Below are 23,963 nucleotides of genomic sequence, written 5' to 3' on the forward strand. Positions count from 1 at the left end.
GTATTGTATATCATTTCAATAAATGTTACAGTATTGTATATCATTTATATAATAATTGTTTTCTTTGTAATACTTACTAGTCTATGTGTATTATATTTATGTTTTGTCTTTACTGTACAGTACCCTCAGATGGTACTTGTAGAGTAATACAGTTATAACATAATGTACGAACGTTTTCAGACATTTGTACATTTTATAAATATAATCTAAACAATGTTTGGAAGAAACGAATTAAACGAACCAATAATTGTCATCGCTTCAACAACGGACTCGGTGATTCCGCCGTCGAGAGTACGGTGATTCATGCGAGCCGTATGTCAGACAAAAACACTTTGGTTTAAAAAGAAATAAGTCTTCTACACCCAATTAGCAATTCTGTTCGTCAGGACGCTGATTACTATAATTATCCAAACAGCAACAGACCGCACTGGACCTTAAAACAAATATTAACATAATTTAAATAGAGAAGACAGCATGTCGCGAATAACTTAATGAAACCAATTAATCAATATATATTTGTCACTCAATCTAAACATATTCAACATGACTGTGGTGGCTGTACAACTGGCATAATGTGATTTAAAAAATAAGAATTGCCCTAATAGCAGGATTTTAAAGCACGATGGTTTATTTTCATTAACACCATGTATTTTACGCACGTTGTTGTGTACGCCGCTAAAAGTCCAATATCGAACACCACAACAGAAGGCGGTGGTCGTCGCGCTGCGCATGTACGACATTTGTGTTGATAAACATTGATTTTCGCACAATCCAATGCTCTCTTTGAATGGAAATCACAAGTATGAGGTTTGACCTGGGCACGACTTTCACTAATCACCGCCGGTGATTCCTTCGATACCTTCCATTTATCTAAAAAAAAAACCTAATAAGAACTTGGTAACGTCTCCGTTTGTACAAGTTGATCTGTCAAAGTCGCCATCTTAGTTTATGTGAGACCCATGTATCTCGCGCATGCGTGGCACGACGACTACGGCTGGAATCAAAATACGAGGATGGGTTTTGTTTGCTCACATTTTGTAGCTGTTTCCTCCTCGCATTCAATATGCTGCCCATCAGTGGTGAAATTCATTTGGTAGCGAAGTGATAACTATGATAGAGACAAATAGATAGTTATTACACGTATGCCACAGAGAGATATGTACACGTGACATATTAGTAATCATCAATGCTAAATTGAAACATTTAAATTTGCCACGAAGGCAATTGTTGACAAGAACGTGCAGTTGTTCGTTCATTATTTAAATGATGATACTACATTTTTATCAGATGTTTTCAGACTTATATCACGCCCCTGTTAATTGAATTCAAATTGTTGTTGTACTATTAAGTACATTCCAGTTATTTATGGTATGTACCAGGAAATTATTATTTGCCAGACTTACTTTATTTGCATAGCAATTACTGACCGCGATGTTCCATGTTGTCATGTTACTTTTCATAAAGGAACGCCCACCAACACAGTCAAATATTTGACCACTGACTGTTAAGTTGTAAAGGTCATCTTCTCTCCCAATAGTCTTACGTATACAGCCAGACCATGGGTAAGCGTCTGTTAAATTTATAAACTGGTTGTTTTTTACGGACAACACAGATTCCTTTGCGAAACAGTCCTGTAAAAAGGAAGTGTTTGGGTTACCATTCATAATCCCACCATGACGTCATACTATATTATAGGTGAAAATGTTGTGTAACACTTGAATGCTCGATCTTGTAGTATACACTCGGCAAATGATTGTTACATGGTTTATGCTCATCGAATAAAATATGCCTTTATTAGAATACATAATTATGAGTGTGCATTATAATCATTATATAAATATGTATAAGTATGTAAACACTTGCATTCCTACTTTTTATTATATGCAGAACAATTAAAATTGAGTATTGTGATCGTCGTGAAAGAATAAAATGAAATACGTTTGGCCACAAATCACAAAAACTAATAAAAGCAAGGTCCTGGAAGGTTGTTGTGTAAAATCACCAAAACAAACATAATTGATATTGTTGTAATCACTCGTTACTTCACTTTATTATTTATATAACTACCTTCGATTTCAGGATTTTGGGGGTAAGATATCTCAGAAACTTTACATAATACAAAACCCTTAATATGATGATTAAGATTCAGTGAAAGGATTTCTACAAATCACTCAAAGTTATAATGCTACTTTGCAATTTGCTTTGCAACTTATCTGAGACCTGGGTCACGTGGTCTACATAATGTAATTATATGTAGTATTCGTATTCAATAACTATTCTTCATTTCTTTATTTATCTACATTGTAAATATTTTGAACAATACTATAACTGTAAATTGATTACTGGGTTTACTGAGTGAAGATTTCAGTCAAAATGTGTAAACTTTGTGCATATTATTAGTTAGTGGTATTTGGTAGAAAATGTGGACTGAATCGCGGGATTCATTTCTAACCGCTGTGCTTTTCTCCAAGACATCAAAACTATTTATACATGTATATTGAATAAACGTGTATTGTTTTGAAAACTGTGCGTTATCCTTATCTACATAGATTTGCTTGAAGGAATCATTTGTTTTACGCAAAAAATGCATGAATGTGTTATAAATTTGAAATAGCGCTTGGATATTCAGTGCATACACAGGCTCGCTTTCGCAATTTATCGTTCTGTACCAAGTGGTACTCCTTGTATTTGCATTCTTTTTAAATTTATTTCAGCGGACGAGTCACTGTAATTTTAAAGGAATTGGATGGGATCTATCTTTTGCGTTCATGGCTCGGCGAGTGAATGAAAGAACCCCGTTTAATTGGATTTGAATGAAGTTCGAGGATCTTTTGGGTGAGCCACAAGACATGTTTTTATGCCACAAATAGTGACCTATTTAATCATGGTATTTGAAAAGTGTACCCTATCTGAGAGACAAAAACAAGTCACATTCAAATCCAAAGTAACCGGGCTCATTTGCGTCTATAGGGTTTGCAACGGTTGAAGCGTTTTAAAATTGACTTACATAGTTTGTCTTGGATGCCTGTTCAAACTGATCTTGATAGTACATTAAAATATTCTGAACTTGGTAACTCTGAATTAGTTGATAGAAAATAAAAATTATGACTGTAGAGACAAATCATATATATATTTGTGTCTTCGAGAACATCGCACAGTCGAACAGACATTGTAATTACTATATAATTGGTACTCACCGTCGGGTACTCAAAGTGAAATCGGAATCTGTTAATACCTGGCGGCATACAGCGTAATCCCAAATAATACCAGTTCTGTGAATGAATGAATGAATGAATGAATGAATGAATGAATGAATGAATGAATGAATGAATGAATGAATGAATTTCTGTTGTTATGCGTTCGTAAATCCTCCAACACGGTGGAGTCAATTCCAGAGTTTGACTTCAGTTGAGTGCTCGCAGCAGTGGTAAAAGGATTTGGAAGATTTACGCTAGTATAGCTTCCTAGAAAATCTATGACCTAGGACGTTGAAGAAATTCACCTTAAAGGGTGGTGCTCGTCATGCCGCGCATGTGCAATTTTATTGTTGATAAACATTGACTTTCCCACAATCCAATGTGCTCTTCTATGAAAACCAAAAGTACAAGTTTTGAAGTAAGCACGACGCACACTAATTACCGCCAGTGACTCCTTCAATACCTTGCAATCACCAAAAAAATACCTAGTTAAAGCTTGGCAACAGTCAAAGTCGCCATCTTTGTTCACACGAGATCCATATCTCGCGCATCCGTGGCGCGGCGACCTTTGTAATTATTACTTATAGAGTGTTATCGCCCTCTGTGATGAAATGTCGTGATGAACGTTTTGACCACGGCGTTGTTGACAACCAGTGACAAAACGTGCAACGTGGCACTTCATGGAACTTCAACGCGTGAATATCACCACGCGTCAGTTGTGACGTTATTTGCATCAATAATAATGTGGTCAATGCACAAAGAGAATGGCGGAACGTTCCGCTTTACAATCGAGTTGGAGCTTATTCTATTTTTTGTTTCGCTGAACATTCATAATTGGTTACGATTCCCCACCCCCGAGTACATAATCACATCCTCCTTCACTTTTGTTAATCTACCATCATTTGAAGGAAATGGGTTCATTTGAAATACCCCTCATCTTTGTCGTAACTTGGTGAAAATAAGGATATAAAACATGTGTTTTCTCTCGAACGCGTTGGTGCTTTTAATAAAATAGTTTATAAAATTTACGGTTTATAAACATTTATAAACTTGAATTGCCGTTGACCAATCAGAATGATCGCCGTGACGTCACCGCGGATGAATAGACGCTTTTGAAATTCAGGGGACAACCCAGTCTTCGCGTGTGCGTAGGCGTATCGACCAGATTCTTATTGCAAATTATTATAGTTAATCCAGTTGTGTCAATTGGATTTAAATGAAACGTTTGGTATGTTATAAATTAGTTATAAAATATATAAACGGTTTCCTGAAAGCACTGTATGTCGGGATAAGGTGAATTGGACCTGGGTATATTGAAATGTCTTAAAGTAAAGGGGATTCCAAATAGTATAAGAGACGAAATTAGATCGTCTGAGATATAAAACTCGGGATAAGAACATCGTGCGAAAAAGTGCGATTTTATTTACTTTTATTTGCGGCGATTCACTTAGACAATGCAAGTTTGTGAACGCAAGTCTATGAGAGCAACTGTAGCTTTTCTATATACATTCAATTCCAACTTTTAACAACTTTAAAGACATCAAATGTACAAGCAATAACTAAAATTCCATCGAAAAGACTAAACCTTAATACAAGAAGTACTATGGAACTATGGCTGCCCAGCTACGCGTCAAATATTATGATCTACACAACAAAAACTTTTATTGAAATTAGGTTGTTTTAATTTGAATTGCTAATTGAAAAAGATGCTATAAACACGTATTGAAAAGTGTTTCTATCTAGAACATGTATTGAAAAGTACTTAGTATTACATCACTTTTAAAAGTGGTTTTACTAGACACACATTTTGTAAAGTGTTAACAATGCAGTACACAACTGCCGATGCTTTATCTATTGCACGTTTTTCGTAACGGAGTAACAATATTATCATAACTTCGGCTTCATTTAGGATAACTTCCAGTTCCCTTCTTTCCTCAGAATATCTAAAAGGCGTCACTCGGTCCAAGTTGTTGATGCTTCTTTAACGAGTATGACACCAGTCCACATACTCCCGATAATATAATTCAATCATAAATGAGCGTGCGCACGACACAAGTTACACGCAGCAAATCAATGCCCATCGTGAACACCGTCGTTTACGAAAAGTATCTCAAAATGTTTGCAAAGAAGTAGCAAACTAAATTATTGTTCAATATTTGTTTTCATATTGTATTTATTGTATAAATAACAGTTAAATAATTATGTATTATTAGAGACTTGGTGGAGCTCGTTTAAATAATACGCAAATTTGCACAGGTGTGTGATAATCACCATATTAGATGGAGTTCAAGATGAGACTCCGCCAATAAAATAATAACTATGAAGAAAATGAACCTAATGATTAGATCACAGGAAATTAATAACAACACCGTGCATGTTTAACTCCATTGGTTATGCACACTCGCAAAATATATGAATATATATGAAGTTGTTTATTTATCGAAATTTATCGCTACATTCACAGTATGTCAGCTGACAACTTGAATGGTGAGGTGTGTGAGCATTTTTTTTCTAATAAATATACTGCATACAGTCGATAATAAGCATTGAGTTTATGATAGATGCATACCGTAGACGGTATACAAAAGTGTCCTGTATATAAACACTTACATAATCGGATGTTTTAGGTTGAAATATGTCGTATACATAAACACTTATAGTCGGGTGTGTGTTTTGTGTGTGTTTTGTTTTATGAAGTATTTCAGAATAAAATAGTGTGGAAGAAAGGTGTTCTAGTTACTCTTATGAAATTGTGTACATGTCATATACATAGACACTTATGAAACATGCATATTCGAGTGTTTTACTTAAAATGTTACACGTGTGTTTGTTTTCTGAAGTGCTTCAAAATAAAACAGTTTGGAAGAAAAGTGTTTAGTTACTCTTATAAAGTTGTGTACATGTAATCTACATAAACACTTATGAAATATGCATATTCAGATATATTACCTTGAAACATTGCTCGTTTTGGTTAGGAAGTGCTTCATGATAAAACTATTTGGACAAAAAGTGTTTTAATTACTCTCATGAACACAAATGTGTCTTATACATTAACATTTATAGTCTGTTTTTTGGGTTGAAAGTGTTTCAAATTGAACAGTTTTTATAAAAAATGTTCAAATCATACGTGAGAATGCTCAGATGTGATTGGAACTACAACTACCGTTCACCAAGTGCAGAGTACCAAATTTCGGTAGGTCACGATGTACTTAATTCACCACGTCTCTCGATTTTCAGTTGTATTTATAGGTTGGTAAGACTATATAAGCATACATACAATTTATTCTTCCACAACCTGGTGCTTGACATGAAAAGAATTCTGAACGTAATGTCATGACAATCTAATTATGCCCAGAATTACGTCACTTTCGGTGATTGTCTAGTTGGCATATATACCATAATGCTTACTTACGAGTCCCCAGACTTTTCTCCCATTTATTTTAATACTGCTTGCATAAATTTGGATGCATTAATCCATAAATGTTATATCAATAAATACTTCAATGATACATTTATGTCCCCGTAACAGACTCGGTGAATAAGTGCATTTTTGTGTGTTTACAGTGTGCATAATTTCCATAAAAACGTTTTCTAAAAATATAAAAAAACACTTCTGTTTTGATAGAAAATACGAGTGTTTTATAATAGAATACACATATTTTTAATTGCAACAGTATGATTTTGATGTGTTTTAATGAAAAGCATGAAAGTGCTTTAAAGATTTACAATATAGTACATATTCAAGTTGTAAGATATAGTGTACGTGTTATCCAGACAGTATTTCAGTGAGTGTGGCAATACACATCGACTTGGGAATATAAATGTGGGTGAATTTCCCTGTATTCAAAAATCACATCAAACCCGTACATATTCAACGAGACAATATTGTCTTGGCACTTCACTCAACTTTTCACTCTGTGTGCAAATCAACCGGGTTCGACGATGGTTGTTTACCATACACAACCCGCATTTGCATGTATTTGAAATGTATATAATTATGTGAAACTTACAAAGATCCATTCACTGTGCCCGGAAATGTACGAGTGGTTGAACCCGTTGAAACGTGGGAAGGCCTAGTTTGACCTACTAAGAGACTAAGTTGATCGTTGTTTTTTATTCAGTGTTATTGTCAGTCAGTTTCGTGCTATAAATGCTAGAAGAGGGCAGCGCAACTCACCGTGTTTTTAGTATGTAGCGTTCCTTCTATTACACTGGCACTTGCGTGGGCATACAGTAGAATTAAACACATAATTGGTACCAAACATCTCGTCTTGTAGTTGGCAATCGCCATATTCGCACCGGGATATGCACTCGCCTTACTACATCTATATGTGACCTTCACTACTATTCCCAGAATTCCTTGCAGCAGAACAAACTGCTTACACCATTCAGTATTTCCACGGGGAGTAGAAAAAATATAATATCTTTTATTACCAAACGCTTCAGCGTGGTATTAAGATTTTGTTTTCAGGCTTGGGTGGTACCAAGGTGGAAAATGGTTGCACATATGGGGGGTAATTCCTGGAATTGCAATAGAGAGGGTTCAGGCCGAAATACATATATATAGTGTTTCCATGTTTCGTCTGATATTTCTGTGGTATTCTGCTGCTGTAAATAATGCAAGATTTGTTCCGAAATTCAGTGTGTTGTGTGCACTCCAGGGTTATTCGTTTTTTTGCTCAAAACACCCCTATTTTTTAATGGCAGAGTCGAATAGCTTCACTCCCACTGGGAAATCTGCATTGTTACTTGAATGAGAGCTAACTAAACACATTTTCCAGACCGGCGAAAGTGTATGCAACAGCCAATTTTAACAGCCTGTCACGTGATTTTAGTCTGAATGTCAACATCAAAAGAGGCTAATCCATTTACGCAGGTATAACTGGGAATAGAATATGTGAGGGATTGTATCAACAGAGATGTGTATAATGAAAAGTAACATCTATCCTTCTTTTGCATCGCTGAGCATTTCTGTTTTAGTATACTGGTTTGAAAATGTTGAATTTGCATGATTTGCAATGTGTTTTTTTACTGAAACTCCCCTATTGATCGAATCCCGGGTTTGAAAGAAAACGGCACACCACGTGATTCGTTTGAATACAATGGTGAAGGCACGCAAGCATGACTTACGTTGTCAGCAGTAGTCGCTGAGCTTCACGCTACAACTTCACTTGTTATGTTGCTTGTTAGCCATGGATTGAATTAATCTTGATTACCGGTTAAAATGTTGCTTATTTGGCGTTGGTGATCTTTATTTGGAACTGGGTAACGTCGCCAGCAGAAACCTCCTGGGATTTTGATGGTTGCGCCTCCATGGCAATCGCTAATTTTACTGCGGGTGGATCTTCCAAGAGCCCTTCGGGGTTTATAAAACTCATTCAACATACATAAAGTTCTCTCAATCGTAGTAGTCCATGTGATGTACACCTAATATGCCAAACATGTTGCTGAACGATTTTGCCAATGAAAACAAGCCGGTTGGCGATCCACTCCACTAAAAAAAAAACTAGCAATATGTTTTCGGCTGTTGCCATGGTAGGACATGAACGTGAAGCTAACGTCGGTTTATAACTAAAACCGGGCACCGTATACAAAGTTCGCAAAAAAACATTCAGTCCTCAGAAGTCATTTTATTTTATTGCTAGGACGTATGCTGTTGTTAGGGATTGGTCAGTTACTTCGGCCTGGGGTGGATCAGTAGGGGGGTTACCCTGTTTTTGATTTTGCGAATGGGGGGGTCACCCTGTTTTCCACAATTCACACACGCGCTTATGCATATATTTTTTAAAATTTTATTTCAGAACAATAGATTAAAAAGTTAATCGTACAAATGTGTTTTTAATAATAACTATTACCCATATTGCCTATAAATTTGTTGATGCAAAAAATGTTATAGGCTAAATATTTTGGGGTTGAAGTTGACAAATAACTAACAGATTATGCAATGCGGCAGAGCCCCATGAAATTATACAGTTAAGTTTTGAACACATCCCAAGTCCATGTGATATCAGATTATTTTATTTAAAGTCTGAAGTCACCATTGTATAAGATATTTACTGGATTTATCCAATTGTAGCTCAGGCTGGAGACGGAAAAACACAGCAATTAGTACAAAGAGCAGTGACAGTTTTTGTTCAGCAAATCAAAAAAGTTAAATGGATTCATGTATATAAATAAATAGTTTTTTTGTTTTTTTAACTTTTAAATATGCATATTTTGCTCTGTAAAATACCAAAATCCAACACAAATTTATACAAAAATCAAAGTGTCCTTTGTTTTCATAAGCACAGACTGTGCTTCAGGTGTAAAGCTTTCCTGGTCTATAAGATATGAAAGATATATTAAATCCAAATTAGTTTTCAAACCGCCTAGATTCAAATCCTCTTTTCCTATCTTATAAGGGCGTTTATCAAGTGAGTACTCCACAGCTTTGTTTTTATTTACTATCTTTAGCAGCATAGATTTCCCTACTTCCTGCAGCCTTTTCTGTAGTCGTTTTTTGTCTTTATGCTTCCCCTCCCCTCCTAAGGTGACTGGTCTATTAAATGCAAACACTAAAAAATACGGCAAACCACGATATTTTCAATGCACATCATACATTTTGTAATCATGTCAGAGTCAAAACTTAATGTTTCTTTGTTTTTCGGGGGGGGCAGCATGTTTTAAAATATAATGTTAGGCCGGGGGTCGCCCACTTTTTGTTGTTGATAGGGGTGGGTCAACTGAGATTTACAGCTGACAAAATGGAATCTGCCGACCCCCCCCCAGGCCAGAGTAACTGAACAATCCCTTAAATTTATTATTTCCAACCGATAGTATTTTCTAGATTGCGGGCAGCATTTACAGTTCATTCAAAGTTCAAAGTTGCGTCGGGATTACGTTGATACAGTGTAACAATGTCGGCGTCAGTGATCTCTTACCGGTGTGCAACGTAGCCAAAATAAAAGGCATGAATACAAGACTAGTGGGAGGTAATAAATTTGGGGTAGAAGGTATTCAAAAAACAGTTTTTGGCTGTTGCCATGGTAGCTGTGGACCAGGATTGTTTTGCCAATTAGTGACGGTACGACCTGCCTGTCAATTATAAACAAAATTAGCCAAGCCAAAAAAAATCTCAGTAAATTGTTGCCCACACTCAAGCGGATTAGAATGAGCTACGTCCATGCTTTTTAATCATAGAAATGTAGGGTGTGATACATTTGGCGTGAAGGTATTAAAAAATTCATTTGTTGGCTGTTTCCATGGAAACGGTGGTCAGAATTTGTTTTCAGATTTTACAAATAGTAACTTTGTGCCCACACTCAAGCTGAGCAAAATGAGCTATGTCTGAGGTGTTGTATCCAACATTTGTAGGAGATACATTTCCTGATAACTAGGGTGAAGGTGTGACCTACCTGCTAAGTTTGAGCGAAATCGGCCAAGCCAAACAAATCACAGAAGAATTAATACCTGAAAACACTAGAAATCACACACACACAGATACACAAAATTAAAGTGATTTTAAGGGCAATCCAAATGGAGCGAATCGCCAATACCATGTTCATTTGCATATTGACCGTGAAAATACCAAAAACATCATTGCATGGGTGATATGCAAATTAGTTTTAGTCAAAATAAGTTACTGCTTAGAAGTACCATTACTGTTGTTCAAATTTCATTTCACTCGGCAAATATATTCATGTACCAAAACGTAAAGTATCGTACTTCTAAACATTGTTTTATTTCTGCTATGTTTCGAAAAACGCTACTCTTGAACGGACTACTTTATTCGCTCTCAGACCTCATTTGCATATGGGGTGTGGAAGTACTGATTTTGATTTCAGGGACGAATCAAAATAAACTGCAGTATATATGTAATAATGTGGAATAATTCCTTTCACTGTGAACATTTTTTCGCTAAAATAAATTCCAGTGAAAATGCCATTTCCCTCATACTCTATTGAGACTTGACACAGCACAGTGAAAATTTGATTCACACCGTATGCTTGAAAACTTTTCATCGAAAATAAATTAAGTGAAATTCTGTGTGATTTCATGAGAGTTGAAAATGATTAAAATTATATGACACCCAACCCTACCACTCCATACACAATGTAACCACACCTCAAAAACATCCTTTCACCAGTGTATTCTATTTGAATTCAGGAGAAATTTAAATAAACAAATTACATGACAACGAACTTAATTATAATTTCAACCTCTAGTTCAGCACTGATTAAATAAACTACCTCGTCTTTATGCCAACTTGAAGTTATTCAATGCCTACACCAGTGACTTCAAAATCTATGTTTCATTTCCAGGAATTTCACTTGCTATTAATTGTATGGGAGTGCCAGTCTTTTATTTTCTATTGTAATGTCAATTTCTTGTGATTACTCGGAAAATGAAGCTGTAACCACAGACCACAGTGCTGCAACTAAATCCTGGTATAAGCACCGGTTAGGCAGTCTTGAACTATGCATGTGAAGCCAGCTGAGAGGTATATCCAATCCTATAGATTCCCATTGTTTGGTAACTATTTGCTGCAAATGCAACAAAAATCAATATAAAAATATTACCCACACAGCATTCTACAGGTTACTTGTTTAAAATATAGTTTGTCTTTTATCTACATCCCATATATAATAGACTGTTCTCCTTGCCAATAGTCTTCGCTGCCTGTTTACAGTTACCCGCTTATCTTTATTGATTTATTTAATCAACGACCGACCAATATTAATATTTACTTAGTAATCAACCGTATACAATGTCAATGTTCAGTGCACAGTGGATATATGAACACTGATGCTTACCAAGTGTATATTATTGTGTAAGAAAGTCACTGATAAGTGGAGCATTCCATTATTTGAATAGAGGGCGAAGGTGATTGGTAAAAACGTTTCATTCTACAGAACGGGTAGATGAAAGCCCGGGGGGCACTCTATATGCCGTTACTACCGTTACTATGTGCGTTCCAAATTTAGCGGGGAAAGGGGTGTTTTTAACCTTCTAAAGCGGGCCCGCGCGGGAGGCAAATATGCCCCCTTTAAAATTCTAATGTCTGCAATAAGCCCCCAGGAATTAACTCACAGGGTTGATGCGCCCGCTGTAGGCCTCCTGTTGCAACAACCACACCCATACACCGCCCTAGACCATAGCTTGTTTGAGTTGATCACACCCTACTTGAGGGACAAAAAAACGGCAGAGAATGCTCGCAATAGGAGTAGGATGTTCTCAATAAATGTCTGCACTTGGGGGTATTTTTGTTTTCTTCAATGCCATGATGTCTGCTCTAGGGGTACTAAATTTACAGTGCGTCCGCAATAGGAGGTATGGTTTAGCAATGTGCTGCCAGCCCTAGGGCCTATTATTTATGTGGCTTTAGATTATTTTACTCTCGATGTTGAATCTGCACGTAAATAAACCGAGAATATTATTTTTTAGTTTCGCTGCGCAGACTGACCAATAAATCACTCTAATTGTTCTGTACTACAGAGTCATTTATGATGAATTAGCAATTTATGATGACAACATTTGCAAATTATTATTTGCTTGCTAGGCACTAAAGATAGCTTCATTGTCAATTGCTTAGACAAATTTATTGATTTTATTTAGGTTTAGTTTTGTCTTTTTTTGTTAAAAACAGTTTTTTATACTCAATATTATTTTCAGGAATCATAAAACATGTAAAGCTGAATGCATATTGATTCCCAGTAAACTGTATCAATATTTAATTGGTATTTTTATGTGCTAGTTGAATTTCCAAAAAGAATTAAATTAGTATTTTTGTAAGTGTGGCTTTTTATGTTGTGAGACCTTTTGTGACCCAGGATATTTAAGTTGGATTCTAACTATTGATAAAATTGCAGTAAAAATGGCATTTAGAAATTGCTTTCTTGAAATTCTAGTACTCAACAGTTTTTTGTTGTGTTAATTGCATGATATTCAACTTTTCATAAGTCTTATGTAGTCCGCCATCTTGATCTCATAGTAAAGAGTTATGGGTATAGTGTGACATCATAGCCATTGTTGTGAACAATTGATAGATGATTTTATTATATTGTTTGCCTGGACTTTTTCTTTAAATGAACAAAATATTGCTTCATAAAGTCTTGAATTAATTCTGATTTCTAGTTGTAGACTACATCTAGATTGGGTAATTTATCACTTGTACAGTATCATACGTTTATTTGGTTAGTATTGTATAATATGTATATTTGGTTGAAACACTAAAAAATGTAACATGAAACCAAACCAAACCGTTTTTGAACAAAATAATGCAAGCCATCACTGAGAAACACTGTAACCCAGTATGGCCTGATAAATCTCTGAGAACTGATTTCGAACAAATGCGATCGAAACACCCAAATAACACGACACACAGTATAACATAACAGTATAATACATTTGTAACAAATGTTCAACTGAATCAGGAAATATTCGGACATCGTTCCAAAAATGGACTAAAAACTCTGACCACACTAATAGTGTCTAATCTGTCAGTATATCATTAATTTTGAAAACAACATTTTGTAATAGTAGGTTTTATCAGTCAACGCACTTCAGAAATATTTTACGTGAAAACCATGCAATTACAAAGCATCAATAAACAATTATTTACATACCTAAGTTAATGTTTGGTATTTCTATGAATCGGATGTAGAATGAACTCATGTATGATCTTGTAATAGGTGTGAGATTAGTAATAACAACATATACAAACGATACCCAAATATAAAATCATTTAAAGCGAGAGGGTCGTCAAGCGATAACAACACACGCTAAAAATGCAAAGGCTCATTGTTTGTAAACAATTACAACACTATGGTCATCTGACGTATGCGCAAGCGACGACTCCTTCGCTTTAATGAATGTTACCAAGTCCAAAAAAAAACGCAAATGGCTGACAATCGACAACAACTGACATACACCACATCGTATTAGGTCAGTAAGAAATACTATATGTGAAGGTGTATATGGTGTTTCGCAAAAAGTGAGTTCATCCTGTTCCACATGTGGTAGCCGCCATATATAAGATAATCAAGTAGTTTATATATGAAACCTGATGTCTACATCAACCAAGTGTTTTTGGTATCTAATTGGACAACTGGTGATATTAAAGTTAAAATCGTGTATTTTGTTACAAAGCCTGCCATTAAGAGTTGACCATTAGAAATTCGGGGAGGAGGGTACTATTATTATTAGCTCCACTGTTCAGTTGACTTTGTCGAGCGGAGCTTATCATATGAGTGATTGTCCGTCGTCGTCCGTGTTAATGTTTTACTTTTTCGACTTCTTTTTGAAAACTACAAGTCTGAATACTTTGATACTTAGTGTATATGTACCTTGGGTAGACCTATCTTAGGTTTGTTCATTTCATGATGATATCTTTAATTTTCTAATGTTGGTGAATATTTTTATCATTTTTGGTAAAAAGTGATATTTTGGACTTCTTGTTAAAAACCGCAAGTCAGATTGCTTTTATATTACATATATAGGTACTACATGTTACCTCATTCAGATTTGGTAATTTCGTTGTGATACCTTGAATTCTTGAAGTCCCATTGCTTTGATATATACATATTGTTCATTTCCTGATAATATCTTCTGTTCTTTAATTGAAATGTGCATTGCTAACAGCTATTTCAGCCTACAGGCTGCTTGTTTTCAAGATAATGTTGCTTTTTTGTCTTGTTTTCCTCTTCCAAGTATGTGTGGAATTTGTTTTCATAAATTTATTTGTTTTTCTGCAGAATTTATTTTCAAAAATGTTCTTTGTATAAGTTTTTTTTTTTTTAAATATCAGCATCCCACTCAGACTTTTTTATGGTCGGGGGACATGTCTGGACATGGACATGTCTGACATGTCAAGTTCAGGTATATCTGTATAAATGTACGAGTATATAATTTGAATATAATCACTAATGATGATGATGAAAATCTATAATTTTAGCAAAGTGTCAAGATTAATATATTTTTCAAAAAAAAATACATTCCTTCAATGTTTTTTCAATTTTCTTTTTAATCAAAATACATGAAAACATACACCCCTACTAACTGCTTTAAATGTGCAATAAACCATTAATGACCATGTCAGGTAAACAGAGTCATGTAATTGAGCAGTTATTCCTTAAAACAAATACAATCATAGATTTACAAATGTAAACTGTTACATGTTATGGCGCCATCTATAGAGGGAATGTAGGGAATATGGGTTATGTTTCTACACTCTTTTCACACGTTTCTGGTATTATTTGGAAATAATATTATTAAATAATCAAAATTAAAAGAAACAACATTATTTCCTCAAGTAACATCTAATATTGAATTTATATAATGGTATATTATTACATGGTATATTATTACATGGTATATTATTACATTGTATATTAGTACATTGTATATTAGTACATTGTATATTAGTACATGGTATATTAGTACATAGTATATTATTACATTGTATATTAGTACATTGTATATTAGTACATGGTATATTAGTACATGGTATATTAGTACATGGTATATTAGTACATTGTATATTAGTACATTGTATATTAGTACATGGTATATTATTACATTGTATATTAGTACATGGTATATTAGTACATTGTATATTAGTACATGGTATATTGGTACATGGTATATTAGTACATGGTATATTATTACATGGTATATTAGTACATAGTATATTATTACATTGTATATTGGTACATTGTATATTATTACATGGTATATTATTACATGGTATATTAGTACATGGTATATTAGTACATGGTATATTAGTACATTGTATATTAGTACATGGTATATTAGTACATGGTATATTATTACATTGTATATTAGTACATTGTATATTAGTACATGGTATATTATTACATTGTATATTAGTACATGGTATATTAGTACATAGTATATTAGTACATTGTATATTAGTACATGGTATATTAGTACATGGTATATTAGTACATGGTATATTAGTACATAGTATATTATTACATTGTATATTAGTACATTGTATATTAGTACATGGTATATTATTACATTGTATATTAGTACATGATATATTAGTACATTGTATAATAGTACATGGTATATTGGTACATGGTATATTAGTACATGGTATATTATTACATGGTATATTAGTACATAGTATATTATTACATTGTATATTGGTACATTGTATATTAGTACATGGTATATTATTACATGGTATATTAGTACATGGTATATTAGTACATGGTATATTAGTACATGGTATATTAGTACATTGTATATTAGTACATGGTATATTAGTACATGGTATATTATTACATTGTATATTAGTACATTGTATATTAGTACATGGTATATTATTACATTGTATATTAGTACATGGTATATTATTACATTGTATATTAGTACATTGTATATTAGTACATGGTATATTAGTACATTGTATATTAGTACATTGTATATTAGTACATGGTATATTATTACATTGTATATTAGTACATGGTATATTATTTACATTGTATATTAGTACATTGTATATTAGTACATGGTATATTATTACATTGTATATTAGTACATGGTATATTATTACATTGTATATTAGTACATTGTATATTAGTACATGGTATATTATTACATTGTATATTAGTACATGGTATATTATTACATTGTATATTAGTACATTGTATATTAGTACATGGTATATTAGTACATTGTATATTAGTACATGGTATATTATTACATTGTATATTAGTACATGGTATATTATTACATTGTATATTAGTACATGGTATATTAGTACATGGTATATTATTACATTGTATATTAGTACATGGTATATTATTTACATTGTATATTAGTACATGGTATATTAGTACATGGTATATTATTACATTGTATATTAGTACATTGTATATTAGTACATGGTATATTAGTACATTGTATATTAGTACATGGTATATTATTACATTGTATGTTAGTACATGATATATTAGTACATGGTATATTAGTATAAGGTATATTTGCACATAGTTGATCATTGCGCAAACACTTTAATACAGTTATCCTCTTGGCTTGCCACCACAACATGACCGAATGGCTTATCATTAGTAACACTGATACCTACAGGAATACGCAATGCATTCTGATCGTTATCAATACGAGAAACAAACACACCATGAGAATCATATTTCATAAATCTGTTATTATTGGTATCAGAAACATACATATTGGCATCGTTATCACAAACAACATCATACGGACAATTGAACTGATTATAACCATTTCCCTTACTGCCAAAACTGAATAAGAATACACCATTAGGATTACACACCTGAACGCGATGGTTGCTGTAATCAGCCACGATGACATTGCCCTTGTTATCGACGGTCATTCCCCGTGGATTGGCAAACTGACATTTCCCACTACCATGAGAACCGAATGATTTAATATATCCACCATCTTGGGTGTATATTCTAATACAATGTGCACTGTAATCACTAACATACACTCGGTCATTCAAAGGACTAATATCATTACCCATAGGATATTTAAATTCCTGATTCCCAAAGCATGTAATTACCTTACTGTTTTTATCAAATGCAGCAACTTGTTTGATACTATAACCTGTTATGAAGTAGTAACCTTCCTTTGATATAGCTACATATCGTGGGGCAAATCCGGATGTAAAATTAGTGGACTGAAGTACACGTTGGTGTGTCCCATACAAAGAAAACAACTGAACACTATGATTACCTTGATCACATACAGCAGTTACCCCATTCCCACCTACACTAACACCTATGATATTATTGAACTGGCCTGAACCTTTCACACCATATTTGCATAGTAAACCCTTATTAGGAATTATGGAAATCACAGCTGGTGTTCCCGTAATAGGTTTGTTAAAAACTGAAACTGAAACTGATAATTCATGTGTTCCTTCTACTTTACATTTGCATTTTAGAGAAACTGTTTTGTCTTGGTTTTCTATGACTTTCACCTCCTGTACATTATTATCAGGTGGTCTCAGCTCAGCTCTGATCTTCTTTATTGACGGTAGTCTAGAATAGTCATCATTTGTTGTCAAGGTAACTGTTATTTCTTCATTAATTCTTGCATATTTTGGGACATCTCTGATTTCAAGGATGCATTTGTGATAGAGCGTAACTCCAAGGATTTGTGTTTCCTGAAAATCATATTTCTGGAATTCAATATATTCGTCTTCTACTGGGTGTTGTTGGGTGTTAACTTCTATCAGTTGTTGTATCTGTGATGTCATTCCCTTCTTTGCTGGCATTAGCTGTGCATCATTCCCATAATGCATTAGTTTTTCCCTAAAGTCACGTGTATGTTTTATTTCATTCTCAGCAATTTCAAGTTCTTTAATTTGTGCTTCCAAATTTTGTTTCTGGGATTCATATTCCCGCTTCATCTCCGCCATCAGGTTATTCCCATTTTCACGGATCTTGGATGTGATTTCTTTGATTGTCTTCTCTATGTGTTCGTTCAGTTTCTTCTTTTCTACTTGAAATTGATTCTCTAGAGATTCTGACGTTCTTTGATTTCCTGTTTACTGTTGTTTGCTTGCAGTTCTTTTTTTTGTAGTACATCCATCATTTCCACAAGGTACCCTTTATATTCCGATGCCGCACCATTCAGGTATCGGTAGTTATGCTCCACCAGTTTATGATCCAGAGCAGTACACTCCAAACATATCGGGATATTGCATGTATCACAGTAAAACTTCACCTGGTTGTCATGGTGACTGCTACAGTAAACTGGAAGCTGTATATTAGCTGGGTTAGTGGAACGTGTATCGTTATATGTTTCAAGGGACATCAGACGGTGGGACTTTAAACATGGGAGCTCTTTGTGTCCCTGTGTGCAGACGTCACAAAGTCCAACTGCACAGTCCAGACATCTAAGTTTGGGGTGTTCCCCTTTTACAATTACCGCAAACAATTACCTCTATCGTATTCCCGTCTCACTTCTTGTCAAATAACCCAGCGAGCTCATTGAGAAAGAAATTCTTTGGAATACTTGCCAGTCCTTCAGGCAGGTCGTGACCTTTTCTACATGTCGGACATTGCACACTCTTTCCCCCAGCTTTCTCAACTAGCTTACTGACACACTGTTCGCAGAAGCTATGAAAACACGGCAGATTGACTGCATTTCTATATCGCTCTGAGCAACAGACCAGAAAATCTTCATCGATTTCATCTAGTAGTTTTGACTCAGCGGTCGCCATAACGCCGAAGTTGTGGTCGAGCTGACTGAACTATTATAAACTTTAAATATGCGGTAGAGTTATTTTCGTGAATTTTGCTTTTTTTGTTATTACTTTTGTAAAGTTATTGGGCTCATAATTTTATCAAAATTAAAACTGAAACACATCTAGAAAACCCTTTTTTTTTTAAAAAAATAAGTAAAACTACTTGTATAACGGGATACTGTACAATTTGTTTTTGAGATAAAAGTCTGGACGCAAACAATAACATTGACTTATTGCACCAATCAGCTTCTTTTCGCCAGCCAATCATAGCCAGCTTGTGCACACGGACTGTAGCGTCCCTACCTCTTTTGTTTTCTTTTGTTCAGCAGTTTCATTCATTGTTTTTTACGCGTCACTGCTCAAGCATTGTATTCTCTTCGCTCGTTATTACAATCATTGCATTCTTCTCTTTGTCGAACAATCACTTTTTTCAAGCATACCATGGCTCCTCGTGGAAAAGGGCGTCAGTCAAGGAAAACCAGTGGTGTTTCACCCAGAATACAACCGTATTTGAGGCCTGTGACGCGATCACGTTCAATACCGACACCCTACCAACTAGCCGCAGCCATCGTGCAGCCGTCCGTACCCACCGTCGCCCAACCAGGCCCATCGCATGGTACTATTGAGTCAACGGGGAACGTACAACCAGTAACGTCAGCGATGATCAATGACTTGCAAGGCTCGATTGCAAATTTAGCCAGGTTGATTGCAGTGCAGACCATTCCCCAACCGAATCGTCCATCTGTACCAGAAGTTATGAACGGCACTCCAAACGGAAGTGGAGTAACGAACACACAAACGCAACCGATCGAGAACGAAGCCACGACAACAAATGCGACCTTCCTGGAGCCACGATCAGTTTCTAACCTGCTACAGACCCGAGGCATTTCTTCGGAGGACCTTCCTTACGTAGAGCTCGTTTCATCGTCGATTCGGCGGGATATATTGGCAGGTTCGTCGTTTCCGAGAAGCAGCCCCACTCGCACAATAACAGCCGTGCCCAATACCTTGCGAAATAATGTTCGGCTAAATGATGCTATTTCGCACTTCCAGGATGCTGCCCTCAGCTTGAGGACACACCAGTCCTATGCAACAGGAGTGCGTGCATGGCTCCGCTTCGCCACCCTCTTCGAGTTACCTGGTGCTGCAGCATCCTATCCAGATATTTCCAGACACTGTAATTTACTTTGCAGCTCACTGTGCGTCCAGTCTGCGTTTAAAACTTTCTACGATTAAAGTTTACCTCGCTTCAATTCGAAACCACTACATTCAGGGAGGCTATGGAAACCCCATGATCATATCCGAGGGCTTGGAGTTCACTCGTCTATCCCATGTGTTGAGAGGGATTCACAGGATACAGGGTTCTCCATCTCGCCCGCGTTTGCCCATAACCGTGGACATCCTTAAGCAATTGTGTGTGCTTCTGCAAAGCGGTGTATATGGCAGCTACACGGATTTACTTTTGCGGTCATCGTTCACCCTTGCCTTTTTTGGCTTCTTGCGCTGCAGCGAGTTTACTGCCCCAGTGAATGCGTTCAACCCCAATATTCATCTCTGTATAAAGGATGTCATCATCAATAATAACAAAGATGCAATAGAGTCTGTAACAGAACACATCAAGTCTTCAAAGACAGACCAGTTCCGTCAGGGTTTCCACCTGCAATTATTTCCAACAGGCAGTGCTGTTTGTCCGGTCACCACAATGTGTCATCTCCCGTCTGTTCGCTACCAAATGAACGCACTACCTCATGACCCACTACTGGTGCTACCAGAAGGAACCCCACTCCACAGGGAATTTGTTATCAACGCACTACGTCTCTTGCTAACGCGGCTGGGTCATGACTCACTTATTTATGCCGGTCATTCATTCCATATTGGAGCTGCTACAACTGCTACAACGCCTCATAATCCAGACCATCTTATCAAAACCTTAGGAAGATGGATCAGTGACTGCTACCGGACCTACATCCGCGCACCTCAACAGCTTTTAAGAGAAACCTTTATCGTCCTAGCATCTCCATAAACCGCGTTCGGACAATTACCACCTGCATCACTGGCCACACATGGCTGTCCTAACAGGCCCGAGGCACTTCCCTCGCCCTGTGTTGCGCAGTTCCATGTCACCCATGCCCCTCTCCCCCCAGGCTGCACATAGCTGTCCCACAGGCCATGAGGTTACTACCTCCCCCTGTGCCGCTCAGTTCATGTCCCCTGGGCCGTGAGAAGTTCAGTCTTAGTTACCTTATACTTGAGCAGACCACGCAGACCGTGAACGTTGTTCCCCCTGCACCACTCCCTGGTCTGTTCAAGTTTGAGTCACCCTACTAACTTTTTTTCTTTCTTTCAGGTCTCTTTATTTTATGGGGGTCACTTCGCTCCACTAGCAGCTCGTGTCCCTCGTTTAGGCATTGGATTTCATCCTGACCCCCATTTCAAGGTCGGGCGGCCTCATACAGGTTTTCCCCCTCCTTCTTTTGGATCCCGAAATCCTTTGCTCAGGGGGGCACGTGCTGCCTTGGTGGGTAGAAGTGGGCCCCCTGCCCAATTTTGTAGTTTTTTATGAACTGTATATTTTTAAACTGTAATTTTATTAGTTTTGTAGTTTGTGTATGTAAGTCATTTTTTGCTCAATAAACTTGTCTTTGCCTTTTACTTGTTTACCGTGTGGAGTGTCTTTACAAATTGTTCACTTGTGCCTGCACAAGTGTGAGTTTGTAAAGACATGGAACCCTTGAGCTTGGTACAATTTTAGGATTCTGGTTGCTCCGCTCTCAGCCAATCACAGCCTGTTTATTTCGACCAATCAGCTCACATCTTTGTCAACCAATCAGCTTCTTTTCGCCAGCCAATCATAGCCAGCTTGTGCACATGGACTGTAGCATCCCTACCTCTTTTGTTTTCTTTTGTTCAGCAGTTTCATTCATTGTTTTTTACGCGTCACTGCTCAAGCATTGTATTCTCTTCGCTCGTTATCCCACGACCATCCCCTTCGTCCCCCTCTTTTTTTTTTCTTTTTTTTTTGGCTATCTTCTTCCCACCAGCCTGGGCATTGGATTTCATCCTGATCCCCATTTCAAGGTCGGGCGGCCTCATACAGGTTTTCCCCCACCTTCTTTTGGATCCCGAAATCCTTTGCTCAGGGGGGCACGTGCTGCCTTGGTGGGTAGAAGTGGGCCCCCTGCCCAATTTTGTAGTTTTTTATGAACTGTAATTTTATTAGTTTTGTAGTTTGTGTATGTAAGTCATTTTTTGCTCAATAAACTTGTCTTTGCCTTTTACTTGTTTACCGTGTGGAGTGTCTTTACAAATGACTTATTGCGTAATTGGCATAATCCCTTCACGACGGAAACAGTGCACACTGAAGACGACTCGGTCATATCAACTCCGGCTCCTGATTATTGATCAATCACAAAAAAGAGGCCCCAAGGAAAAACTCAAAACGCAGTTCAGAGGAAGCGAAACTTTACCTATAACAGAAACGCATTGCCGACAGTACAATGGGGTTCACACTTCAAGTTTGAGTATTCAAACCAAGAGGGTAAAATTTCGTCAGCAAACATGATCAATTTCCATCTTCCAAAAAGTCTGGCAGACAATTTAATATCAACCGAAAATCTGTATTGGTCGGACGAGCAGTTGGGAGAGGTCGGCGAGGTTTGAAAAAACTAGTGTCTTATGTGGGATTGCCGCCAGGCCATCCATCGACAAAGTTCCGTACAAGGACGCCGTTTCCGAAGTTGCGGTGGAAGTCGAGTGTCTGCTAGAACAAGACAAAACGTCGGATGTTGTTGAGTTAACTAGCACTAGGGGTTGGCGTTTAGGCATGTCGACCTCTTTCTCCGGTTACTAGGCAAGCGTTTGTTATACAGACCACGCTTCGCATGTAAACATGATTTGAATATATAATGAGATGACGTCATTTATCTCTCTAACTGTTCAACGTTATGCGGGGCCACTGTGTACTGTAACAACTTCGCTTCTTTTTGGAGGATGAATACGGACCCAAAACTTTATAGTTTTGGATTTTAATACTGCAAGGCTACTAAGTGACTCCATGTTATGTGTTTTGTTGTAAAAATCAGTCCATCTGATGCTTTAAATGTCCAAAATTAGCTCAACGTGACAAATGTTTTGTTTTTTGGCGTTTCCAGGCAGAAGAAATCTGACGCCATAGAGGTCATTCAAGTGAGTTGTGCGTTGTCAGAAATTGACCTACTTTCATGAAATTCACACACATTGATAACGTATTGGCGCAGAATAAAACCCTTGAAGCATTTTTTGATAACTTCTCGCAATAAAAAATAAAAGGCTTTTAAATTCCTTGTCTATGGGTGAAATAACAGGAAAAATGTAAATTGTCATCACCTGCACGTCAATAATACGCTACATATATCTTTGATCTGCTTATTCAGTGCATGTACATGCTACTGGCTGTATGACACCCGTACTATTTGTAAGACATTTTTCATTTATATTTTATTTATTTAAAATGTAATACAATGAATAATAAACTAAGCTAAGTA

General features: G+C 36.3%; 2 protein-coding genes across 2 annotated transcripts; one reads left to right on the forward strand and one right to left on the reverse strand.

Moving 5' to 3' along the window:
* Window positions 1–303: 303 nt before the first annotated feature.
* On the reverse strand, window positions 304–7,494 carry LOC144361507 (transmembrane protein 145-like). The gene is made up of 6 exons (XM_085503001.1): window positions 7,375–7,494; window positions 3,198–3,272; window positions 3,008–3,076; window positions 1,404–1,631; window positions 1,033–1,108; window positions 304–433 (listed from the first exon to the last, which is right to left on the reverse strand). Exons 1-6 carry the CDS (start codon window positions 7,486–7,488, stop codon window positions 357–359), a joined length of 639 nt encoding a protein of 212 aa, XP_085359127.1. The 5' UTR covers window positions 7,489–7,494; the 3' UTR covers window positions 304–356.
* Window positions 7,495–20,731: 13,237 nt separating this feature from the next.
* LOC146739533 (uncharacterized) lies at window positions 20,732–21,463 on the forward strand. The gene has a single exon (XM_085502847.1). The coding sequence runs from the start codon at window positions 20,732–20,734 to the stop codon at window positions 21,461–21,463; it is 732 nt and encodes a 243-aa protein (XP_085358973.1).
* Window positions 21,464–23,963: the final 2,500 nt, after the last annotated feature.

This window comes from Saccoglossus kowalevskii, chromosome 8 (assembly GCF_978046115.1).
Source record: "Saccoglossus kowalevskii chromosome 8, keSacKowa6.1, whole genome shotgun sequence".
In the NCBI taxonomy this organism is placed as follows: domain Eukaryota; kingdom Metazoa; phylum Hemichordata; class Enteropneusta; family Harrimaniidae; genus Saccoglossus; species Saccoglossus kowalevskii.

What these genes read in the sequence shown, in the direction of transcription:
- LOC144361507 (XM_085503001.1), bottom strand. Translation starts at nt 7,488, where the DNA reads ATGGCGATTGCCAACTACAAGACGAGATGTTTGGTACCAATTATGTGT. An exon ending in CGCTACATACTAAAAACACG is followed by an intron (nt 3,273 to 7,374) that starts GTGAGTTGCGCT and finishes ATTCATTCACAG; the next exon opens with AACTGGTATTATTTGGGATT. An exon ending in GGAGGAAACAGCTACAAAAT is followed by an intron (nt 434 to 1,032) that starts GTGAGCAAACAA and finishes ATTTGTTTTAAG; the next exon opens with GTCCAGTGCGGTCTGTTGCT.
- LOC146739533 (XM_085502847.1), top strand. Translation starts at nt 20,732, where the DNA reads ATGATCATATCCGAGGGCTTGGAGTTCACTCGTCTATCCCATGTGTTG.